This window comes from Lepidochelys kempii, chromosome 2 (genome assembly GCF_965140285.1).
Source record: "Lepidochelys kempii isolate rLepKem1 chromosome 2, rLepKem1.hap1, whole genome shotgun sequence".
NCBI lineage: Eukaryota > Metazoa > Chordata > Testudines > Cheloniidae > Lepidochelys > Lepidochelys kempii.
This window is the reverse complement of record NC_136381.1, coordinates 157855292-157879230: the sequence shown is the minus strand read 5'-3', so window position 1 is coordinate 157879230 and position 23939 is coordinate 157855292. Positions and strand designations below refer to the sequence as shown.

Sequence of the window (23939 nt, the reverse complement as noted above, 5' to 3'; positions counted from 1 at the left end):
AAAAGTGGTGTAAAATGAAAGCTGAAATCCTTGTAATATGTGTTTGAGCAAAGTTTTAGTGTTGCCAACTTTCTGACTGAAGAAAATGGAACACCCCTGCCCCACCCCTAGGCCCCACCCCTTGTCCAAGGCCCCATCCCCAGCTCACTCCATCCCCTCGCTCACTCGCTCATTTTCACTGGGCTGGGGCAGGGCTTTGGGGTGTTAGAGTGGGTGAGAGCTCCAGCTGGGGGTGTGGGCTCTGGGGTGGGGCTGGGGATGAGAGGTTTGGGATCCAGGAGGGGGCTCCAGGGCTGGAGTGTGTGGCCCAGGGGTTCAGAGTGTGGGAGGGGACTCCATCTGGGACATGGGGTTAGGGTGAGGGAGGGAATGAGGGCTCCATCTGGGGGTGCGAGCTCTGGTGTGGGGCCAGGCATGAGGGATTTGCGGTGCAGGAGAGGGCTTTTTTAAAAAAAGGAAGCTTTGAAACAAAATATAATTTTGAACCATAAACACTGAAATGTTTCATTTAAAAAATGTCAAAATAAAAGATCCCAGGGTTTGTTTGTTTTTTTCCCAGGTTGCTTTTCATCCAAAACAATCTGGTAAAACTGACATGAATTCACAAAACATTTTGATGTTGCCAACTCTCATTTTTCACTACAAAAAAGTTTCATATAAAAAAATTCTCCCAGCTCAGCTTGTAGCCTTATCCTGAATTTGTAAAACTCCACTGCATTGTTTGTGTCAAGTTGTTGCTTCCTCCCTTCATCATGGCTATGTTACAATATCTTTGTTTATTTGAGAAAACAAAGGAATAAATTATCCATTCTCTCATCTCCTCTCTGCAAGTACATGTAACTCGTGGTTTATGAAAGGCTAAAGGAGAACATTTTTGTAGGAGCTTCCTGCAGAAGAACTGGTTCCCCAGCTCACTTAAACGTGTGCCTAACTTTAAACATGTGAGTAGTACCGTCAATCAATGAGATTTCTTATGTGCTTAAAGTTAGGCATGTGCTCAAGAACCTTGCTGAATAGGCGTTTCAAATATTAGCACATTAGTTGTATTGTAACTTCATTAAGCCATATAATGTTAAATGAAACATAGACTCTGGAGTAAATAACATATTTTTGTCTCATACTACAGAACGAGGATCAAAGGGTCATCTTGATCTGACAGAGCTGATAGGAGTTCCACTCCCTCTTTCTGTCTCCTTTATCACTGGCTATGGAGGGTTTCCAGCTTACAGTTTTGGACCAGATGCTAACATCGGCCGTTTGACAAGCACTTTAATACCACAGACCTTCTATAGTGATTTTGCTATCATAGTTACAGTAAAACCAAACAGCGATGATGGAGGTGTACTATTTGCAATAACGGATGCCTTTCAGAAAACTATATACTTGGGAATGAGACTATCGCCAGTTGATGATGGCACCCAGAGAATAATCATGTACTACACAGAGCCTGGTTCCTACATCTCCCGAGAGGCCGCTTCATTTAAAGTTCCAGTGATGACTAATAAATGGAATCGGTTTACAGTGACTGTTCAGGGAAATGACGTTGTTCTGTTCATGGACTGTGAAGAATATAACAGAGTTCAGTTTCAGAGGTCACCTCAGGCCTTGCAATTTGAATCCAACTCTGGTATATTTGTTGGAAATGCAGGAGCAACAGGATTGGAAAAATTCACAGTAAGTACAGTATGATGGATTCTAAATGTTCGTGATAGATGTTTCCTTTCAAAGAAGTTCTGAGTGCAATGGCTAAGCATGAAAAGAAGTCACATCTGAAATATCCTGTATTTTCCATACACATGGAGCAAAACATATACTTTAGTCTAGACTGCTGTTATTTTGGGGTAATTAACAAAGAAAGTACAAGTATAACATCTCCACGAGAGAAAGCAGAGTGTGCCTTTCATTCTATAAGCTCCTCTGTCTTGAATTGCCCTCGCAGCATTGCCCCATAGCAAGCACAAAAACCAGAATGACATCTACATACACCACAGGAGACATACTTTTTTTCTATTAAAGTAATATTTTGATTTCAAGGTTATTCCACTGAGTTGGTACTGAAAGAAAATGCTGCTCACCTTTTATTTAATGGATATCACCACACATGCATTTACACGTACAGATACATGAAAAAGCTATGATGATATGGTTTGGAGTGACAATTTTATTGGCACGAACTGGGAATGACTTAATTACTCAGTAGGCCTGGATGATATGGATATGGCAGATGAGGTGGTCAAAGAGGCATGTGTGTTTTGAAGCTAGGATTGCAAAGTCATGCACTAAAAATATAGGAAATGCTAGAATTAAGTCAATGCAATCTTAATTCTCTCCACTAGTGTGTTTGCATTATGAAATGGTCTTTAATTATGTGATTACATGCTAACATTTACATAGGACTTCTACATTATAAAGGGCTGAGGGTGGATGGTGCTCAGGGAGTGAATCAGAGTTGTGTAGGGAATGAGGCTCTTGTCTGCAGGCCCTCTTGCTGTAGAAGTTGGAATGTGGGCAGATAAAGGATGGTCTTGTGGTTAAGGCAGGTAAATGTCACACAGGAGAATTCATTTCTATCTCTGGCTTTGCTACAGTGTTCCTATGTGATACTGAGCAAGTAACTAAAGCCCAAATTGCCACAAGTGGCCATTAGTTGTGTTCCTCATTTTGAGAGCCCGAATGGAGACACCAGTGGTCTGATTTGCAGCAGTGCCATGCACTCAACTACGGACGAAGTCAGTAGAAGCTGTGGATGGTTGATACCTCTGACAAAGACAGTGTGGTCTGAAGGAATAAGCATGAGATTGAGAATCAGGATGCCACGAATTCTTATTTTGGCTCTGCTGTTCAATCACATCAGCTTTCTTTCTTAGTGTGCCCATCTGTAAAATGTGGATAAGAAAATGTATTCCTCCTCAAATGAGGGGGTTGTTAGGATTAATTAATGTTTGTACAATACTGTGATTGTATACAGTGTTGTAAAAATGCTAAGTACTTTGAAAAATCAGCCCCTAGGTGTCTTCAGTCAGGTGCCCAGTCACCGAAAAAACCAAAATTAGTGGACTCTAATTAGTTGGCAAATTTTGGTCTATGCGCTCAGTTCACCCTCTGTAAACTAGCAATAGTAGTACATTCCCACTTCACAAGGGAGCTGTGAAGGTAAATTTGTTAATGTTTGTGAGGATCAGATGGTACAATGATAAGAACTATAGAAAAGCTATTGAGGAAATTATTAATTCCTTATTTGGTACAATGGTTTGGATGGTGTGCAGTAATTAAGGCACAGGACCATAGGTGCTGGAAGCAGGTTTCTTGAAGTGGTTTCTATTATATACAGGGCTAACAGTTTTGGTTCAATGGCTCTCAGCACCCCCTATCAACTATAAACTATAAAAATTGTTCCAGCACCCATGCACAGAGCCACAAACTGAATGATGAAAATAGAAAGAAATACTGAGCCGCCTTATTTGCTGTAGCTCACCCAACACGTGCCTGGATCGAGGCAGGGGTCCTGTAGAGAACTTAGTATACGATCATATAAGTTAAAATTGTATCAAAATGCACTTGCACAGTGGGCAAAATTAGGGTTGCCCAGGCAACCTTAATTTGGGTATTTCTTGATTGCTGAGTGTTTGACTTTACAACCTTAATAACTTTTTGGTTTTGTATGTGACTTCTAGTATTTTTTAAAAAAGGAAAACAAATTCTGTCATGTTCAGATGTAACATTAACGTTTACACTCTGTGTGTGTGTGTGTACAGTCACATGAGTGTGTGTTTGTGTGTGTGTGTGTGTGTACACAATACTCAATATAAAGGGAGAGAGATTGAATTCTGAATGAGACTCTATAGATCTTTTGGTATATTTCATGTGAGAGTCACAGTGTGAATAGACTAGAAATGTGGCGGGAGACAACATTAATATATTCATGATCATTTTGGTCAGCTCTAGATGTCTATGACCATTGCAGGATTTGGTTCACAGAGGGTTTGCAACACGGATTCTGCAAGTCCAGTTGACAGGACTGGAAGCAAAGGAAGACTGCAGTTTTTCTTGGAGTTTTGGATCTAATGAGCTTGAATTTCCAAAGGGAGAATCTCCTAGGAATTGGGTCCCTAGGTTAGGGGAGTGGAAAGTTTTTGGAAGAGGTAAGGAAAGGTGGCTAGTTGGGGTTTGTAAGGAGCAAATACATAAAAGAGTGCAACTTTTTCTAGACCATGATCTGATGTTTGCCAACAATTCAACATCGAACTCCAGGCTTATCTCTTAAGGCTCAATGTAAATATACCATGAGGCTTCCTGTGCCCTTTTTAATTAGGTTTGGTTTAGAGCATTGGTTTGTTTCACTTTTTCTAAGTGTATCATTTTAATGCTGTAACAGCATTTTTAACTGTGATTTGCTGAACACACTTATTCCCCGCTAACCATTAGCAACAGACTGATCATGTAAGTTACATGACCACCAGCCCACCAAGAGATAGTTTCAATGCAAGATGTAAGCTGTGTCTACAGTTTATATATTGCTAGAACCTTATGTTGTTGTTCAGTGACATGGAATAGACTTAAACATTAGCACGAGGTTTCCATGCCTCATCAGCCTGATTAAAAACAGCTTCCTGCTGGGACTAGCTTGGAATTCTCAGCCTGTCAACTTCCAAACTGAAATCTGTCAAAATGTAAAAGCCTGACTCGGCACCCAGTCAAAATGAAAACATCAGGTTTTTTGTTTTGTCTTCTTTTTACGTCTCCAGTTACTTCAAGTGGTGCATAATAATTTGGGAGAGTAATATCTTTCCCAATAAACTAATTAAGCAACAGTGTCAATTTTCATTGAAGTTTTTGCTTCAGAAAAACAGGAAATACCTTCCTAAACCCATTGGTAGTAGCAGATCTTGAGCTCCATCTGGTAAGCAATAGGAAGATGCACTTGTACTTAGAATCAGAACATTTCAACTTCAGACAACAAAAATTACAATTTAAGGGGCAGCATAGTCTTCCCTCAAAACATGCATGTGACTCTAGTTAAGGTTAGCAAGCATTGCCCCTGCACTTCTAGCGCTACATTTATCTCTCGTTATTTATTATTTGTCACTAGCTAGTGACCAAATAATAGTTTATTAATAATAATAGCTGTTCTTTTGATCATCCAGTGCTAGTATCTAGGGTAATTTATCCACTTATCATCGCCATGGACTTAATCCAGTACTCATCGAAGTCAATGGGAGTCTTTGCATTGACTTCAAATGGGCATTGAATCAGACTTTGGAGGGATCTCATTAATGCATTAATTTGTACTAGAGATCTCTATAGATCTAATGCACCTTTAAAAATATATATCTATATAAATCTGAGTGCCAAATTTCTCTGTCCTGGCTCATGCAACCAGTCCCATTAAGTCGGTTTGTTTATGGGAATCCAGCAAAATCAGGCTACTTTGCTTAAGGTCCCTAGCTTTAGGCACCCGAGTTTGAAAGGTTAGGCAAAGATTGAATTGGTGATTTCCACAGTACAGTAGTTTGTATCTATGCTCAATAGAAATTTATAATGGGTTACACGTGGGGGCATCTTTTCCATAAAAATACGCAGTTGCACACTGTTTTGTCATGTAATTATGGTAAAACAACATGAAACAAATTTAGGCTTATGTGAATTTCGGCAGATATCCTGATTACTTTGGTATCGCATTTGTGAACTTGACTATGGAAGTACAGGTTAGCATGGGCCATAAAACGCCTTTCGTCCTCAACTTCTTTTTCACGCTGAATATTGTAGTTCCATTTGAGTTGCACCCCTTGCTGAAGCTGGAAAAAAGAAGGTGGTGGTTCTCTCCCTCACTCTGGGCACAAGCCAGCTTCCAGCCTCTTGAGATGCTGAAATCAGACACCACTCACGGCAGATTATGCAAATGTTCAAAATATGATCCCTTATGCTCTGTGGGCCTCCTCAGGCTTGTTTACCCCTCAGAGGGATTCAGATCCATGATGGGCATAACAGACATGTGTCTAGGTCTCCAGAGATGTGTGATGAGATCAAAATCTCAGCTCTCATGGGAACAATTGTTTCTGGCCCTCATGATTGCAAAGAAAAGCTTGAAAACATGAGCTGAGTGTATGTCTGCCTGAGTCTGCAGAAGGGCTGCAGCAGATGTGGGAGCTGCAACCTTTAGCGCCAAGGAGGAAACTGCCTGGCCCCACACTCTCCACTGAGGCAGACCTGCCACCACTCCCCAGGCTGGGCGACTTGGCTGGAGGTAGTGGCTAGGCTCTGCAGAATTGACTTCACTTTGGGAGGGCTCAACTTTGCTCCCCTGGCCTTTTGGTTCCAGAGGTCAGATGCGGGGAGGAAAATGGTGGTATCTGCCAAACAACTTCCAGTCATGGCACCAGAATGAGAGGCTGCTCTTGATACTGTGTGCAGGTGTGTGATCCTCCCTCTCTTTTCTTACATGATTCACAATGAAAGAGTAAATAATCACTGGATAGCTGAACTGCCCATCATCAGGCAGTGAGAGGAATGGGAGAGGTCACACATCTCTGAGCTATTGTTTCAGGCCTCTGCAAATTGCTGCGCTGGTTGCACTTGTTTCACCTTGGTAAGGTTTCCTTTGAAACCATAAGGGCTAGGGACTTTAACAAACAAATACCGCCCCCCCCCCTCAGATGCTAGAAGCATCCTCAAAAGAGTGCTGGATCACTGATTCAGCCCAGTTCAAATCCTGGTTGCATCCACTCCCATTTTACCAAGCCAAAACTTTTGCTCAGTAGTGAGGTACCCTGGGCATATGCATGTATTTTTGATGCTCCACTGTGTTAGCCCTACTGTTGCAAGGCATACTGTGGGAGAAGCTGAAAAGCCTAGTGGAGAGTGCTTGACCTATCCTGGCATATGCATTGTGTATACACACAGCACTGTCCCTTGTTGCTATTCCCAAAAAGAGCATAGTACACTACCCCCACCCACCCTCCAGCGCCCACTGGCAACATCAATATGCATGCAGGGAGTTTTCAGCGACTCCACCTTCTCTCCCTGCCAACCAACACACATGCCAAATCACTCTCTCCTGCTGCTCCCATCTCTCTCAACACTATTACTTATTACCTCCATTTATCTAGTGTTCCCACTGCTCACAATGGCAGCCAACAGAAACAGTACTTTGGAAAGCTTTCCCTTAAGTATACTCCTATCTCACCATGGGAGCAGTAGCACAGAGGGAACAGTGGGCTGGAAGCTCAGAGGCAGCATAGTATAGACGTGTGTAGACTCCTACCCTGGAGTCTGCATGTATTGTTATATAACAACAACAGCAATACATAATGCTCAGCCTACGGTTTCTACAGATCTCAGATCTTCTTGAAGTTTTTTTCTCAGCAAGACCCCTCTGTTCCTGCTCCTAGCTCTCTGTTCTCTGAGAGGCACTTGGAGCTACTGTAACAGGACTCAGCTGATTGGATATTAGAGTGAGTCAGCAAAAATAACTTCCTCTCTCTACAGGGTTCTAGCTTCCCCTGAGTGACTCATAAGTAGAGCCTTATATTACTGCATGGAGAGCCCTAGAACCTGCTGTGCCCTTACTGGCATCTTGTAAGGCTACCAATTAGCAACTCAGATCCTTGCTCTTCACAAAGTATACGAAGAGTGGAGAGATGAATCAAGAGACCTTCTGGCCCCCCTAGGCAGACCCAAGGTTTGTAGGAAAGGAGACCGCAAGATACTGGTGGTTGTGTATTAGCAAAGGTGGGGAGTGGGGAGCAAAAGGGAGGAGAACTTGTACATCCTTCATTGCAGCTGCCATTTTGAGCAAAGGGTGGGGGAACAAAAGCTCAGGCGGCAGAGTGATTGTAGACAAATATGGCGGCACCCTTATGGTACCTGGAACTAGGTTGCTTAAAACCCCTTTCCCATAAACTTTTTTATAAAAATATCTTACAATACTTACTAGATGTGTCTCCCTTTCCCCCTGCAATTTGGTTCTCCTCCTGTGGATGCTGTGACTGTGATTTGGTCAACTTCTGGGGTCTCCAGGACTGGGTCTACTTCTGTTCCGCAAGGTGATAAGAAGTGAGGTTTAAGTCCTCATGCTTGGTGTCCTGGTCACTGCTTGGTGGTATCCACACAATGCAATGGCTCAGTGGTGGTATCTTTCCCAAATATACAGTCCAGCCCCGCATTGTAGCCACAGACCCTGAGAGCTCTCCTAGAGGTACTATTATTGTCCTTTTTGCTCTTATAACCCGTCTGGAGCTCCTTTCCCTTAGTGTGGCACAGGATTGGGTCTCAGTTGTGCCCCCTCACCTTCATTTGTCCAGATAACTGCTGGAGTCTTTGTATGTTGTGGTGGCTAACTTTCAGATGTTTCTGTATTGTGACAAAGTCAGGCCGGACGGCTGCAAGAGGGTCTGGGAAAACAGGTATGTTAGCCCTAGAATGGTAAAGGCCCTTTTCCCTACAAGCTGGGAAGAGGTTACTTCAGGTCAATTAGGGACACCTGAGTCCAATTAAGGGCTACCTGAAACCTGTTAAAATCTCTCTCCTAGGGGTTGTGGAGGAGGAGAGACAAACTGCTGCAAGCCTGGAGGCAGCAGGGAGATAGGCCTCTCCACTGTGAGAGACTGTGCTTCTCCCTCTAGGGGAGACACCCAAAACCCAGTGCTTGCTTTGCTGTCTTCCAAAGGGTAGAAATGGGCTGAAATAACAGTTCTTCAGGCTTCTAAGTGTACAATAGGGCCCCATATCCAAACTTAGCTGCCTGGCTTTAGGAACCCAAATGAGTGGCCTGATTTTTAGAGGTGTGGGTGCTTAATTTGAAACCTCCAGGTTTGAAAATGCTATCTAATTTTCTTTAAAGGTAGTTTTAACAATGTAAACTGTTAAGGTTAAGTATTTTGAATATATAGCACACCACTGCGTGTACTTGTAGGGAGCATAATATATTTTTTAAATACTGTCTCAGAAGTTGTCCAGTTGCATACTCTTTCTGAACCCAAAACTAGAGTGCAGAGGAATATTGTGCATGTTTCCATGAAGCGTTTAACATAGTTGTTAGATTTCTGCAACGTTTCCTTTGCTTTGTGCACACATTTTACATGTCTTCATATATTCAACTTAAGTTTTCCATGCTTGCTTTCAGTCCAAAGGGACATTTGTTTGGAAAGTTCTTGAGGAACATATGGTTCAGCTGTTTTTGAGTATTTCATGTGCTAAAGAAATACACTTTTCCCATTTCCCACTGTTGTTAGTAACTCACATTGCTGTGCTATCTCTGGGTTGCTACTGCTTTAAAACAAGATTACGTTTTGTTGGTAAAATTAGACAAGCTATTTGATTTGTTTATAATTTACAATATTAAAATATATGTAAAATGTATTATTCTAATGATTTAAAGTGACCGATTAAATGCCAGGATGAGTTATTGAAGAGAAATCTGAATAAATCTGTGGCAGTTCGGCCGTTTTTCCTCAACATTTCACAAGGCGTATAATGCAACTCACACAGATCCACTATTATCCTAGTAACAAACTCATAAATTATATAACAAATTTTATAAACTGAATGGGATATTGAAATATGGTTTAAGTAATCAGGCCAATGTACTGGGAATTAATTCTCTGGAAGCGCTCTGTACATACCAATGGAAACTGCACCACCAATAACAATTCCTTAATTTTTTTTAAATTTTCACCATCTATTAGCAATAATAATCTCAGCAGAGGGCATTTTTTTTTTTTTTAGAGGTTGCTATTAGGCTTAATTAATGACCCTTCGGGTTACGTTTTGGGCGATCAAGCTCCTTACAGCTGATGAGGATCTCCAACAACTTCCCAGCTTCTGTGGTGGTGGTTGTTAATATTTAAGGCCATGTGTGTTCCTAGCCAAACTTCATGCTTTAGATAATTTTCCAAAATAAACAGAGTCCAGTCTGTTCTTTTCCCCACCATGCTTTCATAAAGGTCATTTGAAGAGAACACTTTCTTGAACTGCTTTTGTTATTTATTGTAGGGGTCGATTCAACAACTAATGATCAAACCTGACCCAAGGGCTACTGAAGACCAATGTGAAGATGATGACCCATATGTGAGTACTCACACGCACACCTCTCCATCTGTTTTCAGTGGTTCTGTGCCAAGGATTTGAATTACAATAGCACATTTTTAACAAAACTGTCAGGAGCTGGGATCTAGGCAGTCTTTCTTAGTGGTCAGAGAGCAGATGTCAGGTCTAGTGGGCAGAGCAGGTGTCCAGGTCAGGGAGCAGAAGCAGAAGTCAGAGCTGGAATCAACTGCCAAATACGGGAACTAGGGGGTCCAGCCAGAGTCAGGACCAGAAATCGAAGCTGAGAATTGAAGCCAAGGCCAGATACCAAATGACAGACCCAAGGGTTAAACCAGAGTTGGAGTCAGAAGTCAGAGCTGGAGGTCAGCTAGGGTTGGTAGCCAATGGTCATGAGCAAAGTGAAAGGGCAGAAATCAGAGAGAGGCAGGGATCAGGCATGGAATAGGAGAAAAGTGGGAGCTAGGAATGAGGAACAGGTCTGCAGCAAAGCAGGACTCAGGAACAGGGTTAGATACAGATTGCAGGAGGCAGGCAAGAGTAGAGTGAAACATGGCAGAAGCAGCAGAAAGTTTGCACAGTTGCTTGGACTGTCCTCCCAGCTCACTTCCTAGCTTAAGTAGCGGGTGTGAGCCAGTCAGGTAGCTGTAGGCCTTGGGAGCTCCAACTGGACTTCCTATGGGGCCTGGCCTTTCAAGTTTAGAGAGATGCTGCTTCATCCAGCTCCCTTGGTGGCAAAAAGGGAGTGCCAGAGATCCAGGGTCCCCTACAGCCCAATATTCTAGACCCGCACCCTTGGATCCTTAAAAAAACAAATGGTAGTCTCTCTTCTTTGGAACACACTGAAATGCTTGAAAGTGTTTTGTTGGTGTGCTTTGTTCTGTGCTGTGCCCCTTGGAAGCCAGAATCTTCAAGGAATTTCCCAATCTTTAGTCTCCATCACCTTTGAGTCTTTGAGTGGGGATATTCATTTTGCTAATATACTCATCTCCATACTCCACTTTAAATACTGAAATAAGTTACTTCATAATAATACTGGAGCTAAGTTGCTGAGAAATACCTATAACTAATTTTCCCCACATAACTACAAGTGAAAAGTGAAGTACAAAAGAATCTGAAGAGCTATTTCATGCTAGAACATAACATTCTGACTCTGGAATTTTCTAAACTCAACCTAATTTGCTTTTGTGTAGGCATCAGGAGATTCTAGTGGCACTGGTAGCATTCAAGAGCAGGAAGGAGTTCCTGAGACACAAGAAGTCATTGCATCTTCTCAAACCCTAGTAAGTGTCAGCAATTATTCAACTTTACCTTTCTGCGTTACCAGTACTTTAAGTAGTGAGGTGCAAATTCTGCCATTGGATACTCATTTGCAGCACCCTCTGAAGCCAATCAGAGTGACGTACCCTACCAAAGGCAGAATTTGGCCTTGGAAATCCAGCTTCCTTCGGGCTTGATAGTGAATTAACAAATTTGCCCCAAGCAAAGGTTAGCACATTGTTATGCTGCTCCTGGAGCAGCCCATGTGGAAGGAGTGTGACTTAGTGACTTTTTTCTCTGAAGTTTTCTTATCATATAGGTTTACAAGACAGTATTGCAGGATCCTATCCTCATTTTCCCCTCATGCCCTTTTTTTAAGTGTCTCCACAACATTGTATAACCCACTTTGATGCCAGGTGATAAGTAGCTGATCTAATGTGTTTTGTTTCAGTACTTTTAAAATCTATCTTGACTGTTCAGTGAGTGGACTCCTGCTTTGTTCACTTACTACATGCTGCCTATCTTGTCAACATACGGCTCAGATCTTTTCTCATTTACACCAGCATAAATCTGGAGTTAGTCCAGAATTGCACTGTAGTAGTTGAATATAGACCATGGCCAAAATTCGGCATAGATCTGCAGGATTTATATCATTCACTGTGTATCCCTACCTCATTCACAGTACACTGTATAGCCTTCCACCCCTAGCACTCCTTATTCAACCCTCTACTCTTTGGGAGACCTGATGAAAGAAGGAATGTATTTCCTGCCCGTATTAAGGCACCCTATAATTCATTAAAAAGAATTAATATAAGAAGAGTGGTCAAATGTCCTGAGGGCCCCCATTCCCCCATGTTACTCTGGCCATATCAGGAGCTTGATGAGATGCAGAGTATCACAAAGCATGAGTTGCAAAGGTGATTCTTTCTTTGATTCAGTTTAATTTCTTCCTGAAAACACAGAATAAAGGTATCCTTCTTTGTCTGCAACACAAGAGGACAAGGAGTGCCCGAGACCCAGGGATCTGGCTTCGGTATAGAATGAACCAGAATGTTGAGAAAAGTTATTTATTGTATAAGAAAAATAGAACATTTTTCCAGTACTAAGCTATACTGTTTTTGTAGACTGTCCTATGTATTACCTTGACTTTTCCGTTATCACTTCCAAGTTTCCACAGAACACACCATTTTGCAGATCATATGCGTGCTACTTCTTTAAAGGAGTAATTTGGCCTGGCATTAAACCAAGTGGAAGGTTTTGGCTACCACTTGTGCTTCAGGGGGAGTTTTGGTAGAATAGTGACTTCCATGCTGCAGTGCTATGGCATGGAAACATCTCTTGCCAGTAGATTGTTGTTGTTTTTTTCTGAGTAACCCGTAGCAATATGTGTCAGGTGACATGTCTAAAAATAACCTGTTAAAAAGGCAAAGATGATGTACTGTCCTTACTAAGTAAAAGGAAGGTAGTTTGTATATACTTTTAAGGAACAGGTAAAGAGTTTGCATTCTCCCCTTGAGTAGAAAGTTGCAGTTTGAGATGTGCTCGCAATGTAATTCTAACTTATATCATAAGAGGGGAACTAGAAGTCAAACAGTTACTACCCATGGGTCAAGTATATGCCCATGTTCACAAATTTATCAAGCAGCTAAACTGTGACCTATTCCCTTGTACCACGCTTCTGAGACCTCCACTGCACTAGACAGGAAAGCTCTGTGGAAAGATCATGTCAAGGTTTAACATTGTCAGAGTAGTACAGGAAAGACATATCTTCTAATGTAGTGTGTGATGTTTTTGAATGCTCTGTAGCCTGGCCTGCAATAAACTAGAAGCTGGTAATTAAGAATCAGTGCTAAGGGAAGTGACAATTCCAGCACTACTGGGCTGTATTATAGGAATGATGAAGCTGTGGTTGGTATTAATTGGGGGAGAGGAAGCAAACTATTTCACTTTCCTGTGGGCCTCTTCGGGACAGCAACACACATGGGCATAACTAAACCATTGCAAACCTTTTCAATATATCTCTGATTTACTTGTTTCAGAGTAACAGCCGTGTTAGTCTGTATTCGCAAAAAGAAAAGGAGTACTTGTGGCACCTTAGAGACTAACCAATTTATTTGAGCATAAGCTTTCGTGAGCTACAGCTCACTTAAGTAGCTCACTTAAGTAGCTCACGAAAGCTTATGCTCAAATAAATTGGTTAGTCTCTAAGGTGCCACAAGTACTCCTTTTCTAATTTACTTGTCACTCTTTCAATTTTTCCACAAATCCGTCTCCATAAAACACTCACATGCACTGATATTCTGTTATTTATTTCTGTTGTTCTAAAAGTGGTTTGTACACTGGAAAGGTAACTGAGGCTAAGAGAAAATATTTTTTTAGAATTGCAATGCTGCTGCTTTCTCTTCAGATGGAAATATTATGCTAATATAGCAAACATGGAGAATGAATCTTCAGAAGGATTTTGTTTAAAACCTTAAAAGCAAGCAACATCTATACATTCTGTATTCATTTTACATTCACTTTTTCAGTAATGGTTTGTCTTTTTTAGTGTGCCTTGAAACAAAGAGAGTCTGTGTGAAGTCCTAGTTACAGCTACAGTAAGGCTCTTTGTATGAGATAATCACCCCATGTTTTACATTGCATAGGTTTCTGAGCCAAACAATCATAATCCTGGAGGGCTTATAAATGTTCATTTCCCTTAAACTGTAAGAATTCACGTGAAAGTTCTTTCTTAGGCAACATACATAACTTAGTGTTTTTTAAAATGTGTTACAATAATGTCATTAAACTTCAAAAAGGAAGCACCAGTGTATCACTAACTTGTAAGCTTTATGTTGCCTTTAAAAAAAGCTATGGGTTTTTGCCAAATGTGAAGTGTCTAAATGTGACTCATTGGATATGTATGCTTTCCAGTGTGAATGTCCATGGATTTATTTGTAATGTGCCTTTTTTTTAGAAATATTAAAGAAGGGACATAAACAGACTAATAACAATATAATAATCAATACAGTCACTGATAGATGCTTCTGAAAAAGTTTGTATTCATGTAATGCTATTACAAATTGCCAAGCAAACTCTCCAAGATCAGAAGTTCAAAGTACATTCCCAGGCTAGTCTGGAATGAAAAAAGTCCAGGGTCATAACTGACAATATAGCTGCTGATTGAAGAATCTGATTTGTGCCAAGGATGCATAATCTAGTAGTCTGCTAAATTCTACTGTACTATGCAGTAACAACAGATTGAACTGTTTGGGATATTTCAGTACATTTCCATTCATCAGCTTGCACATAGTTTTTCAGCACAGGGAATCATCAGGAAAGAGAGATGGCTCATTTCTAGAAGAGCTGCCACTCTGAAAGGAGTTAATTATGGATACCCTGGTATAATTTACTCAATCAGTGACCAGCATTGGCAGAATTTATCTGTGGGAATCATGGGGGGAAGGGAGAGGAGTCCCTAAAACTAATAATTAAATGCTGCCAAATGTGAGAATGGGACTGAAGGAAATGGAAGGAATATTAGGGATCATTATTTTTTGATTGGATTCATTTCTATTTTTGTACTATATAATTTTAGATAATCAGTTAGTTTTCTAGATACTTTCCATTTACGCTTTAATGCTGGGCCTAACTTGTTGGCTCTTCCCTGTTCTGATACTATTCACTCTCTTTTCTTAAATTCAAAGCCATAAGAATTTAAAATGTAGAAACAAATGCTCCAAATGTGTTTTGCCAACTTTACAATTCATTTCTTGTAATCAAAACGCTCATAAACAGAAACGTAAATGATGATGATCAATTCAGGGCTCCTAAAATATACATTGGGCCGTGTGTGTGTAATACTTGACAGCCTGTAGTGGATTGTCCTATTTAATCAGGAATACAATGCATAATCTACTAAAAGGCGTTTTCTTTAAGGAAAACAACAATAGCAACATAGCTATTGTAATTAGAGACTTAGGGCAAGATTGTGACAAGGGGACATAAGTGCCATGTACGTGCACACACTTACCTGAATTGCCACTCTGTGCACTGGGGGAGAGCAGGCTGTGCTGCGCCATTGCTTTCTTCTCTCCCTCCAGCTCACATGCAGGTGGGCAAGAAGTGGGACAGAGTGCCAATGGGTAGAGAATTGGCTGGTGCAAAGGAAGAGTCTGTTGCATCCTTTAAAATGCCTTAGTAAAATTACTCTTCCCCAGGTGCAGCTTCCCTGAGTCACAGTTCCTTCCTGGGGCAGGGATGTAAAGCTTCAGTCTAGTCCTTAGGAAGTAATATTGAAGGTGGCAAAAAATAAATTCCAGAAATGCCTTTGTCTCGTGGGGAAAATGTATTATAGTTCTGAACAAGGATTAAATAAATCCTAGAGTTTAGAGCTGGAAAAGACCTGCTGGGCATCTAGTCCATCTCCCTGACAATGCAGGATTTCTCCCGACAGCACATTCTCTAGAGTCCTGTCTACTCTCATTTCAAATACACCATCCACCACTTTCCGTGGGAATTAGTTATACTTCTGCCTAACGAATGGGCAGAAGTCAGGGTGCTTGGAGCACTTAACGCTAGTGTTGACAGGGAGTATAAATGAGAATAATGGGATGAAGTAAGGAAACAGAATATTTAGGTTGAATATCATTGTAAGCTCCCTCACCAGCCCAGGAAAAACCTATTGCCACATCTCAGTCTCTTTCAGGCCATTGCCTGAGGGCATGGTTTATTAATTGAAACACAAACTCTCAATTCACACAAAACAAAGCTATTCCCTTGATCAGCACAGGCTACAGGAGCTCAGAAGCCTTTCCCCGGTACCTTCTTTCTTCCCTCCACCTCTTACCCCACTTCAGGGCCTGCTACAGGATCCCACTTGTTTCCTGTAGCTCTCTTCTCCACCTGAGCTCTCTCAGCTCTTTATAGGGACCACTTGTCCCATTCCTGCTGTGTCTGATAACTGAAGAGGGCTGAATGCTCCCTGGGCACCTAAGGCCCCAGGCCCGTACACCCTGTTACAGTCATGAAATATTTCTATGTTGCATTCTTCCAAGGGAAGTGTTGGAAACCCTATTACTTGGCACATTGACATCTGGACCCACTTCTGTGAGGTGCTGAGCAATGCCTTCTGAACTTAATTGGGAGAGGAGAGTCCTCAGCACACCTCACTTGAGGTGCCCATTACCTTGTAGATTTGGGTCCTAAATGTGCAATAACAAACCATTCTGGACTGGCAGAGAGGTGAGCTAGATGACCTAACAGGCCTTTTCCTTCTCTACATTCTAAAGGCCAGAAAACCTCCTCCCACAGAGAAACTCGTGCGTGAGTTTGCAGAGACAGAAAACTGTGAGCTCATGGAGTTTCCTGGGAATCACTCCTCCAGACAGAGAGTTTTGTAGGGCTGTGGAGCTTTGCTGTGAGTGAGATCTCCCAACCACAGAGATCCTGGAGATCCACTTTGAAGGGACCCAACAGAAGGCGTGGGCACAGGATCTGTCCAAGCATGGCTGCCCTTCCACACAGATCCTGTAGTTTCTCTCCCGCTGCAGCAGCCAGGTTGCTATTGCTTTTGCCTGTCCTCTTTGGCTGCCTGCTTAGTAGGAGCCACAGAGGGAGTTAACCCAGCTCCAACCTCTGTGGACTTCTGTCCAGATTTATACATGGAAATTCACTGGGTCTGCAGGGAATGCAGCTCATGCTCTGCTGCAACCACTCCCACCCTTTCCTCCATATCCCCACAGAACACATACAGAGGGGCTGCCTTCTGTTCCATCTGTGTGCCTCCCGAAAAAGCAATCCCTCTTCCCTGTACTTGGGTAGAATGCATGTATGCAGAGGGAATATATGATTCTAACACAGATCCATGTGACCCACACCATACACCTCCTCCCAGCTCAGTATATTGCTCTTTATCATTAACCTTTTGCATACAGTTCTTCATCCAGTTTTCTTTTTACTTGACAGTGCTCCTGTGTGGATTAATTTTGAGAGATTTCATGGGCGATTGTTAAATGCTTTGCTAAAATCCAATCAGAGTATATTTGGTTTACTGTTTATCTACTAATCCCTGTAATTCTATCAAGTAATAAAATTTACGTGGCATGATTTTATTTTTATTAACATGCAGTGTGCTGCTTACTGCTCACTGTTCTATTATCTTTTGCATGTGTAACCATTTTTTCCCCTCAGTATTTTTCCCATTATCTTTCTCGGGAAGGAAGTGAGATTTTGGAGTGGAATTACCAAGATCACTTTCTTTTCCTTTTATTAAAGGTTATCTATTATTTAACATTAGTAAAAGGAAATGTTTTATGTAAATCTTTCCTCTGCTTAATTTGTCTTCACATTAATGTAAAACATTTGATACCAATAATTGAACAAAGCCAGGGATTGTCCTTTTCTATCTGTTGTTTCTGTGTAGCATTGGTTATACAGAAGCAGAAGAGGAAAGTCACTGGAGACTGTATTTAGAAGAAAAAATATCTGCTCCTTTTGCAGGAGGCATAGGCATCAAGATCCAGCATTATTAAAGGATTTATATACACAAAGTCCTGTACTGCATGTTAAAACATGGCAAAGCTTAATAGTCTAGGTTTATTATAATTCCAATCAACAGATTATATTTAAGGGTACTTTTAGCTGTTGGCTCCAATGAATAGTTGGAATATATCACAAAAAAGGTATACAAAAGTAAAGGAAAAGAGAAAATAAGGAGCGAACACAAATTTATGTAATATGTTAGAGTGAAGGTGTTTGAAATCCAGTGTAATCAATGGAAAGACACCTGTCGACTTCATTGGGAGTTGGATCTGGCCCACAGTGAACAAGACTTCAGTTATCCTTTGTTCTTTAAGCTTTGAAAGAAATTGCAAGTCAGAATTGACTTCCTAAAACAAATATGGGTATGTCTACACTGCAATTAGACACCTGTGACTGGGCTGTGCCAGCTGACTTGGGCTAAGGGGCTGTTTAACTGCACTGTAGACATTCAGGCTCTGGGACCCTCGCGCCATACAGGGTCCCAGAACTCAGGCTTCAACCCAAACCTGAACAGCCCCTTAGCCCAAGCCCCACAAGCCTGAGTCAACTGGCACAGGCCAGCCCCGGGTTTTTAATTGCAGTGTAGACATACCCTATGTTTCCTCAAATCTGGAAATAGCAGAATCTGCACCCACCAATCATAATTGTGATTTGTATTGTGATAGCCCAATGGGGACTAGAGTACCTATGTGCTAGGTGCTGTACAAACATAGAACAAAAACAGTCCCTGCCCCCAGGGCTTAGTATTCAGTCCTCCCCTCTGTGCTGTCACTGTCCTTCTTTTTAAAATGAGGACAGCATCATAGTGCATATTGAACTTGAATCATGTGCTTAGTTTCCATTGATTTCAGTGAGACCTAAGAACATGCTTAAGTGCTATCTTGAATAGGGATGCTTTCCTGGATAAGGGCCTTAAACCTTATTTCTAGTGTTCTATTATGAAACACAGCAAACTTCTTTGAAAGGTTTTCCCTCTTGTATATACATAAAAACAGAAGGATAATATCAGGCTAAAGATGTTCTAGGCATAATTCCATTCTTTTACACGTGTAGCAAAATATGTTAAAATTCCTTATTACCATTGTGTGCATCGCTGCCAGATTTTTTGGCCCACTGCATGTGCTCCATGTTGCTATGGTAACACAAATCACATTTAAACCTTGCTTAATTGGCCAGTGGAGGACAGAGTAGGGCAATCCTCTGGTGGCACAGAGCCAGCTCTGTCTCAAGCCTCTGTGAACAGTTAGTGCATGGCAAGCTGAGGTGTAACTCTACCTCACACTAATATGCCATGCTCAAACCGTCCACGTGGACCTTGCTGCCATGCACTAAAGTTCTATAATGCCCTTTGGTCTACTCTCATTATAAAGTGTGTAGATTAAAGTGTACTAAGGAAATTTTAGTCATGTCAGCAGGGTCCACACAGACAGTTAGTGCATGGCAAGGTAGATTTACATCCCAGCTTGCCACAAATTAACCGTTTGTATAGACAAGCCCTGTGTATGTGCTATGGCAGGTGTGCTCCTACATCTACCTGACCCCACGGGCAGCCAGCAGAAGGCAGAGCAGACTGCCAGCTCTGTGGATAGGGCTGGCACTTGCCAGCTCCAGGACCAAGAGGCCACTATGGTGGCTTCGTGCCACCTGTGCCCTCTCCAGACTTGTGCCAAATTTCTCTTCCCGAGGCCAGAGGATCTGGATTTCAAATCTGTTTCCTAGCCTTTCTGGAGAACTTAGTTGAAACTTTCATACATCTTATATGGAATTCATATTAAAACCATATTGCTATAAATTAATGAGATGGTTCCTGCCAAACAGAAATGAGGTATTTAAGAAAGAACAGCACTTAAAGAGAAAAAAGCTTGATTGTAATGTACCCATGTGCAAATACTGCTTGTTAGTAAATGTTAATTGTATTGTTACCTGCCTTTTAGCAGTAACTGAAAACGCATTCGAAAGAATTAGGCATTATTAGGAACAAGTGCACAAAAAAGTACTATTTGGAAGAAAACCAAGACTCTAGTTGCAATTCATAAATATAACAGGTTTGTTTCTGCTCTGAAGTAGAACAAACCTATTTATTCATTTTATATGGTGAGACTTTTCTCAGAAATAATGATCAAATATGTCTGCTTTACTTCCTTGCTAAGCAATTGTTTGGGAATTTATTTTGTTTTTAGGCTGAAGAAAGAACAGCTGAACCTGTAGGAGCACCTCCAACGGTGTCAGCTCAATCAGAAGAAATGGATTTCTCAGGACATCATATATTAGATGAAACAACTGAACCCCCTACAATCAAAGAACAAGGCACTATATGCTACCCTTTTTTATTTCTATGCTCTTCAGGGCCGGGCCTATATTTTCTCTGTATGGAAAGCACGTGGCACATTTTAGGTGCTACTTGAAATATACTCTGTTTATTATGATGGGCGTCTCTTCAGTACTGAACGTGTTGAGCCTTCTGCAGGGTAAAATGCATTTTCCAAACAGTTGCACTTTGAATTTTTCAAGCTGGTCAATTGTAACAGTGGTTATAGGTAGAGACTGCAACCCCTCCTGAGCCCCTTTTTGCTAACTGTGGGGCCCACAGATCATTTAACCACACCTTGGGCAAAAAAGATCCATAGTTCTTAGATGTACAAAGAGCAGGCGTACCCCCATCAACAAAGATGAGTCCCAATCATAGCTGCATTTAAATAAATTGTAGTTTATTTGAGAGGAAAAACAGATCAAACAAAGAATTAAAATAAATTCTTGGTCTGTATGAATCTCAGTGAACAGTAATGCAAGCCAGCAGACATGCATACCCACCAGTTCTGCCGTCTCACAGTTGTGTACCTGGTCAACTGTGCAGTATTATATGAAGGAAGGATTTTTACTTCTCTAACTTCTGCTTAGATCAGCTGATGCCTGGGATCATGAAGTGTCATTACCCCATTTTAGAATGTATAAATAATCCAGCTCCTTTTAAAAATTTAGCTCCAGTATTTAATTCTGTGATCTCTTATGGTAATGAATTCTGCATACTTAACACCACTGTTATCCATCACAGTACTGTCTGAGTACCACACAGACAAATGTATCTTTGTCACACCCTGTGAGGTAGGGGAGTATTATCCCCAGTTTACAGTGGAGAAACAGGCACAGAGAGATTAAGGACCAGATTCTCAAAGGTCTTTAGGCATCTAAAGGTACAGAGAAGTGCCTAGTGGGATTTTCAGAAGTGCTTAGACACCTAAACATACATTGATTTCAGTGGGAGTTAATTGTCTAGGCACTTTTGAAAATCAAACTTTGTCCCTATCTGCATCTTTAGGGACCTAAATACCTTTAAAAATCTGTCCCGAAGTGACCTGGTTAAGGTCAAACAAGAAGTCTGTGACAGAGCCAAGAATTGAACCCAGACCTCTTGAGCTCCAGCCTACTGTCTTAGCAACAGGGTCACTTAACTGTCATTCATTGGATGGTCATGGTGATGAAAAGTGAGAAACTGGGAGGGGTACAAAATCTAAAATGTGAGGCACCATTTTCCCAATGTGTATAGAGTACTTGATCCTATGTAGCGCAGGCATGGAACATTTAATGTGTAAGTGCCAAAGCACAAAGTGCTAAGCAGGGCACGAAGCACAGAGGAACCCAGTTCTCCAATAGTGAGAAAATTGCAGCACACAAACACATTACTAGAGCAGGGGTCAGCAATAGGAGTAAGGCCAAAGAGGATACTGCATAACTAATTACCTCACTCTTAAGCCAACGGCTCCTCAAACAAACCTTGCAGGGCACATCCCTCATTTTTAAATCTGCACAGTTGAAAGTTAGGCAGTGGGAAGGCAAAGGGTTTAAGCAAGAAGATCATCCAATGCACTCTCCTTATCTCACCCATTCCTACAGTATATCCTCTCTTTTGTAGCTATCGTCTCTCTTTTTGCACTTTAAAAAAAAATTCCCCTGACCATCTTTCAAAGTTTTTGAAATAACTAAATGTTTTTATTTAACTCCATCCTTCTCTATTACAGAAAGATTTTATTTTTGCCTTGAGTTTTGGGGGTTTCTCTTCTTCTTTCGCAGTTTCATCTTCTGTTTGTGTATTTTTGTCAAATACCAATTATTTTCTTTCTTTTGCCTTACTGTATGTTTGCTCTCTTCCCTGTTAAATGTCTTCTAGTGTGTTTTCTCTTATTTTATTTTATTTTATTTAAGGTTCAACAAATGCTGGAAATCAACGTGAAAGTGACACCACTACAGTAGCCCAGGAAATTCTAAAACCAGAAGCTGGTTCTGGTGCTATTGTTTTGCAAGGAGTGAGCAGAGAAAAGGTTAGTATAGCTGGCTTACTATGTAGCTCCTCATTGTGGCTCTGATTCAGGAAAGCACTTACGCATATAATTAAATGCTTTCCTGAATTAGTGCCTTTATCCTTTCCAGCTTACTAATAACGTTTATGGTGATCAGTTATTTGTATACTTAAGCAAGTATGGCATCTCATGGCAACATCGTATCCAAACCCACTTGAACTGTTGGTTTCAGAGCAGCAGCCGTGTTAGTCTGTCTTCGCAAAAAGAAAAGGAGGACTTGTGGCACCTTAGAGACTAACCCATTTATTTGAGCATAAGCTTTCGTCAGCTACACCTGTAGCTCACAAAAGCTTATGCTTAAGCTTAAGCTTATGCTCAAATAAATGGGTTAGTCTCTAAGGTGCCACAAGTCCTCCTTTTCTTTGAACTGTTGGGCAGTTCAGATCTAGATCCAAACTTTCCAGTTCAGACTGAGCCATAGTCAGAGCAAATCTGCACTTTTGATGTGGACTACTTTTACAATATTTAAAGAAGCAATGAAGAAGGAAAAGAACCACTATAGATCCTCAAAGTGAGAGCCTGGAGTTTGTTGTTCATTTTATAACAGGCATCTTGAACTAACTTGTAGAGACAGCCTTGCAGACTAGGGGGCTAGTTTATTCTTAAAGTAAAGCCCCTGGTGCATGTTATGTAGTTTTAAATCTGTTTGGTATGCTACACAACATGCAGCAGGGCTCCTTCTTTATCAGATGGATAGAGCAGTTGAGCCCAAACTCCTTGAATTTTGGAGCAGTTCAGTTCTGAAATTTGTATCTGTGGCTCATCTCTAGAACTGAATAAACAATACCACCCTCCCTGAAAATTTGAGGGGCTGATCCTACAGTCTTTACCCAGAATTCATTGGGAGTTTTGCCTGAGTAATGGCAGCTGGGCATGGCCCTGAGTACTTTGATAAAAAAGCACACAGTGTTAGAACATAAGAAAAGCCTTCAGACCAGTGGTACAACTAACCCAGTATCCTGTCTTCCAACAGTGGCCAATGCCACATACTTCAGACAGAATGAACAGAACAGTGCAATTATTGAGGGATCTATCCCCTGTGATCCACTCTCAGCTTCTGGCAATCAGAGGCAAGGGACTCCCAGAGCATGGGGTTGCATCCCTGACCATTTTGGCTAATAGCCCTTAGTGGATCTGTCCTCCATGAATTTATCTAAATCTTTTTTGAACCCAGTTATAGTTTTGGCCTTCACAATGTCCCCTGGCAATGAGTTCCACAGGTTTGACTGTGTGTTGCGCGCAGAGTACTTTCTTTTGTTCGTTTTGAACCTGCTGTCTATTAATTTCATTGGATGACACCTGGTGCTTGTGTTGTGTGAAGGAGTAAATAACACTTCCATATTCACTTTCTCCACGACCTTTGTGATTTTATAGACCTCTATCAGATCCCCCCTTAGTTGTGTCTTTTCCAAATTGAAGAGTCAGTCTTTTTAATCTTTCCTCGTGTGGGAGCTGTTCCATACCCTTAATCACTTTTGTTGCCCTTCTCTGTACCTTTTCCAATTCTAATAGATCTTTTTTTGTGATGTGGCAACCAGAACTGCACATAGTATTCAAAGTGTGGGCATACATGGATTTAAATAGAGGAAATATATTTACTGTCTTATTATCTGTCCCTTTCCTAATGGTTCCTAACATTCTGTTAGTTTTTTAGACTGCTGCTGCACACTGAGCGGATGTTTTCAGAGAACTATCCACAATCACTCCAAGATCTTTCTTGAGTGGTAACAGCTAATTTAGACCCCATCATTTTGTATGTAT

The 23939-nt window shown here is 41.3% G+C and overlaps 1 protein-coding gene across 8 annotated transcripts in view; it reads left to right on the top strand.

Annotated features, from left to right (window-relative positions):
* Nucleotides 1-23939, top strand: part of COL15A1 (collagen type XV alpha 1 chain) — a 282083-nt gene that overhangs the window by 99645 nt on the left and 158499 nt on the right. For all 8 annotated transcript variants that reach the window (XM_073332560.2, XM_073332555.2, XM_073332559.2 and 5 more), the window contains 5 exons: nt 1127-1674; nt 9991-10065; nt 11235-11324; nt 20004-20130; nt 22024-22139. In XM_073332560.2, the coding sequence (XP_073188661.2) occupies nt 1127-1674; nt 9991-10065; nt 11235-11324; nt 20004-20130; nt 22024-22139 (956 nt within the window). The remainder of the gene's footprint in view (nt 1-1126; nt 1675-9990; nt 10066-11234; nt 11325-20003; nt 20131-22023; nt 22140-23939) is intronic.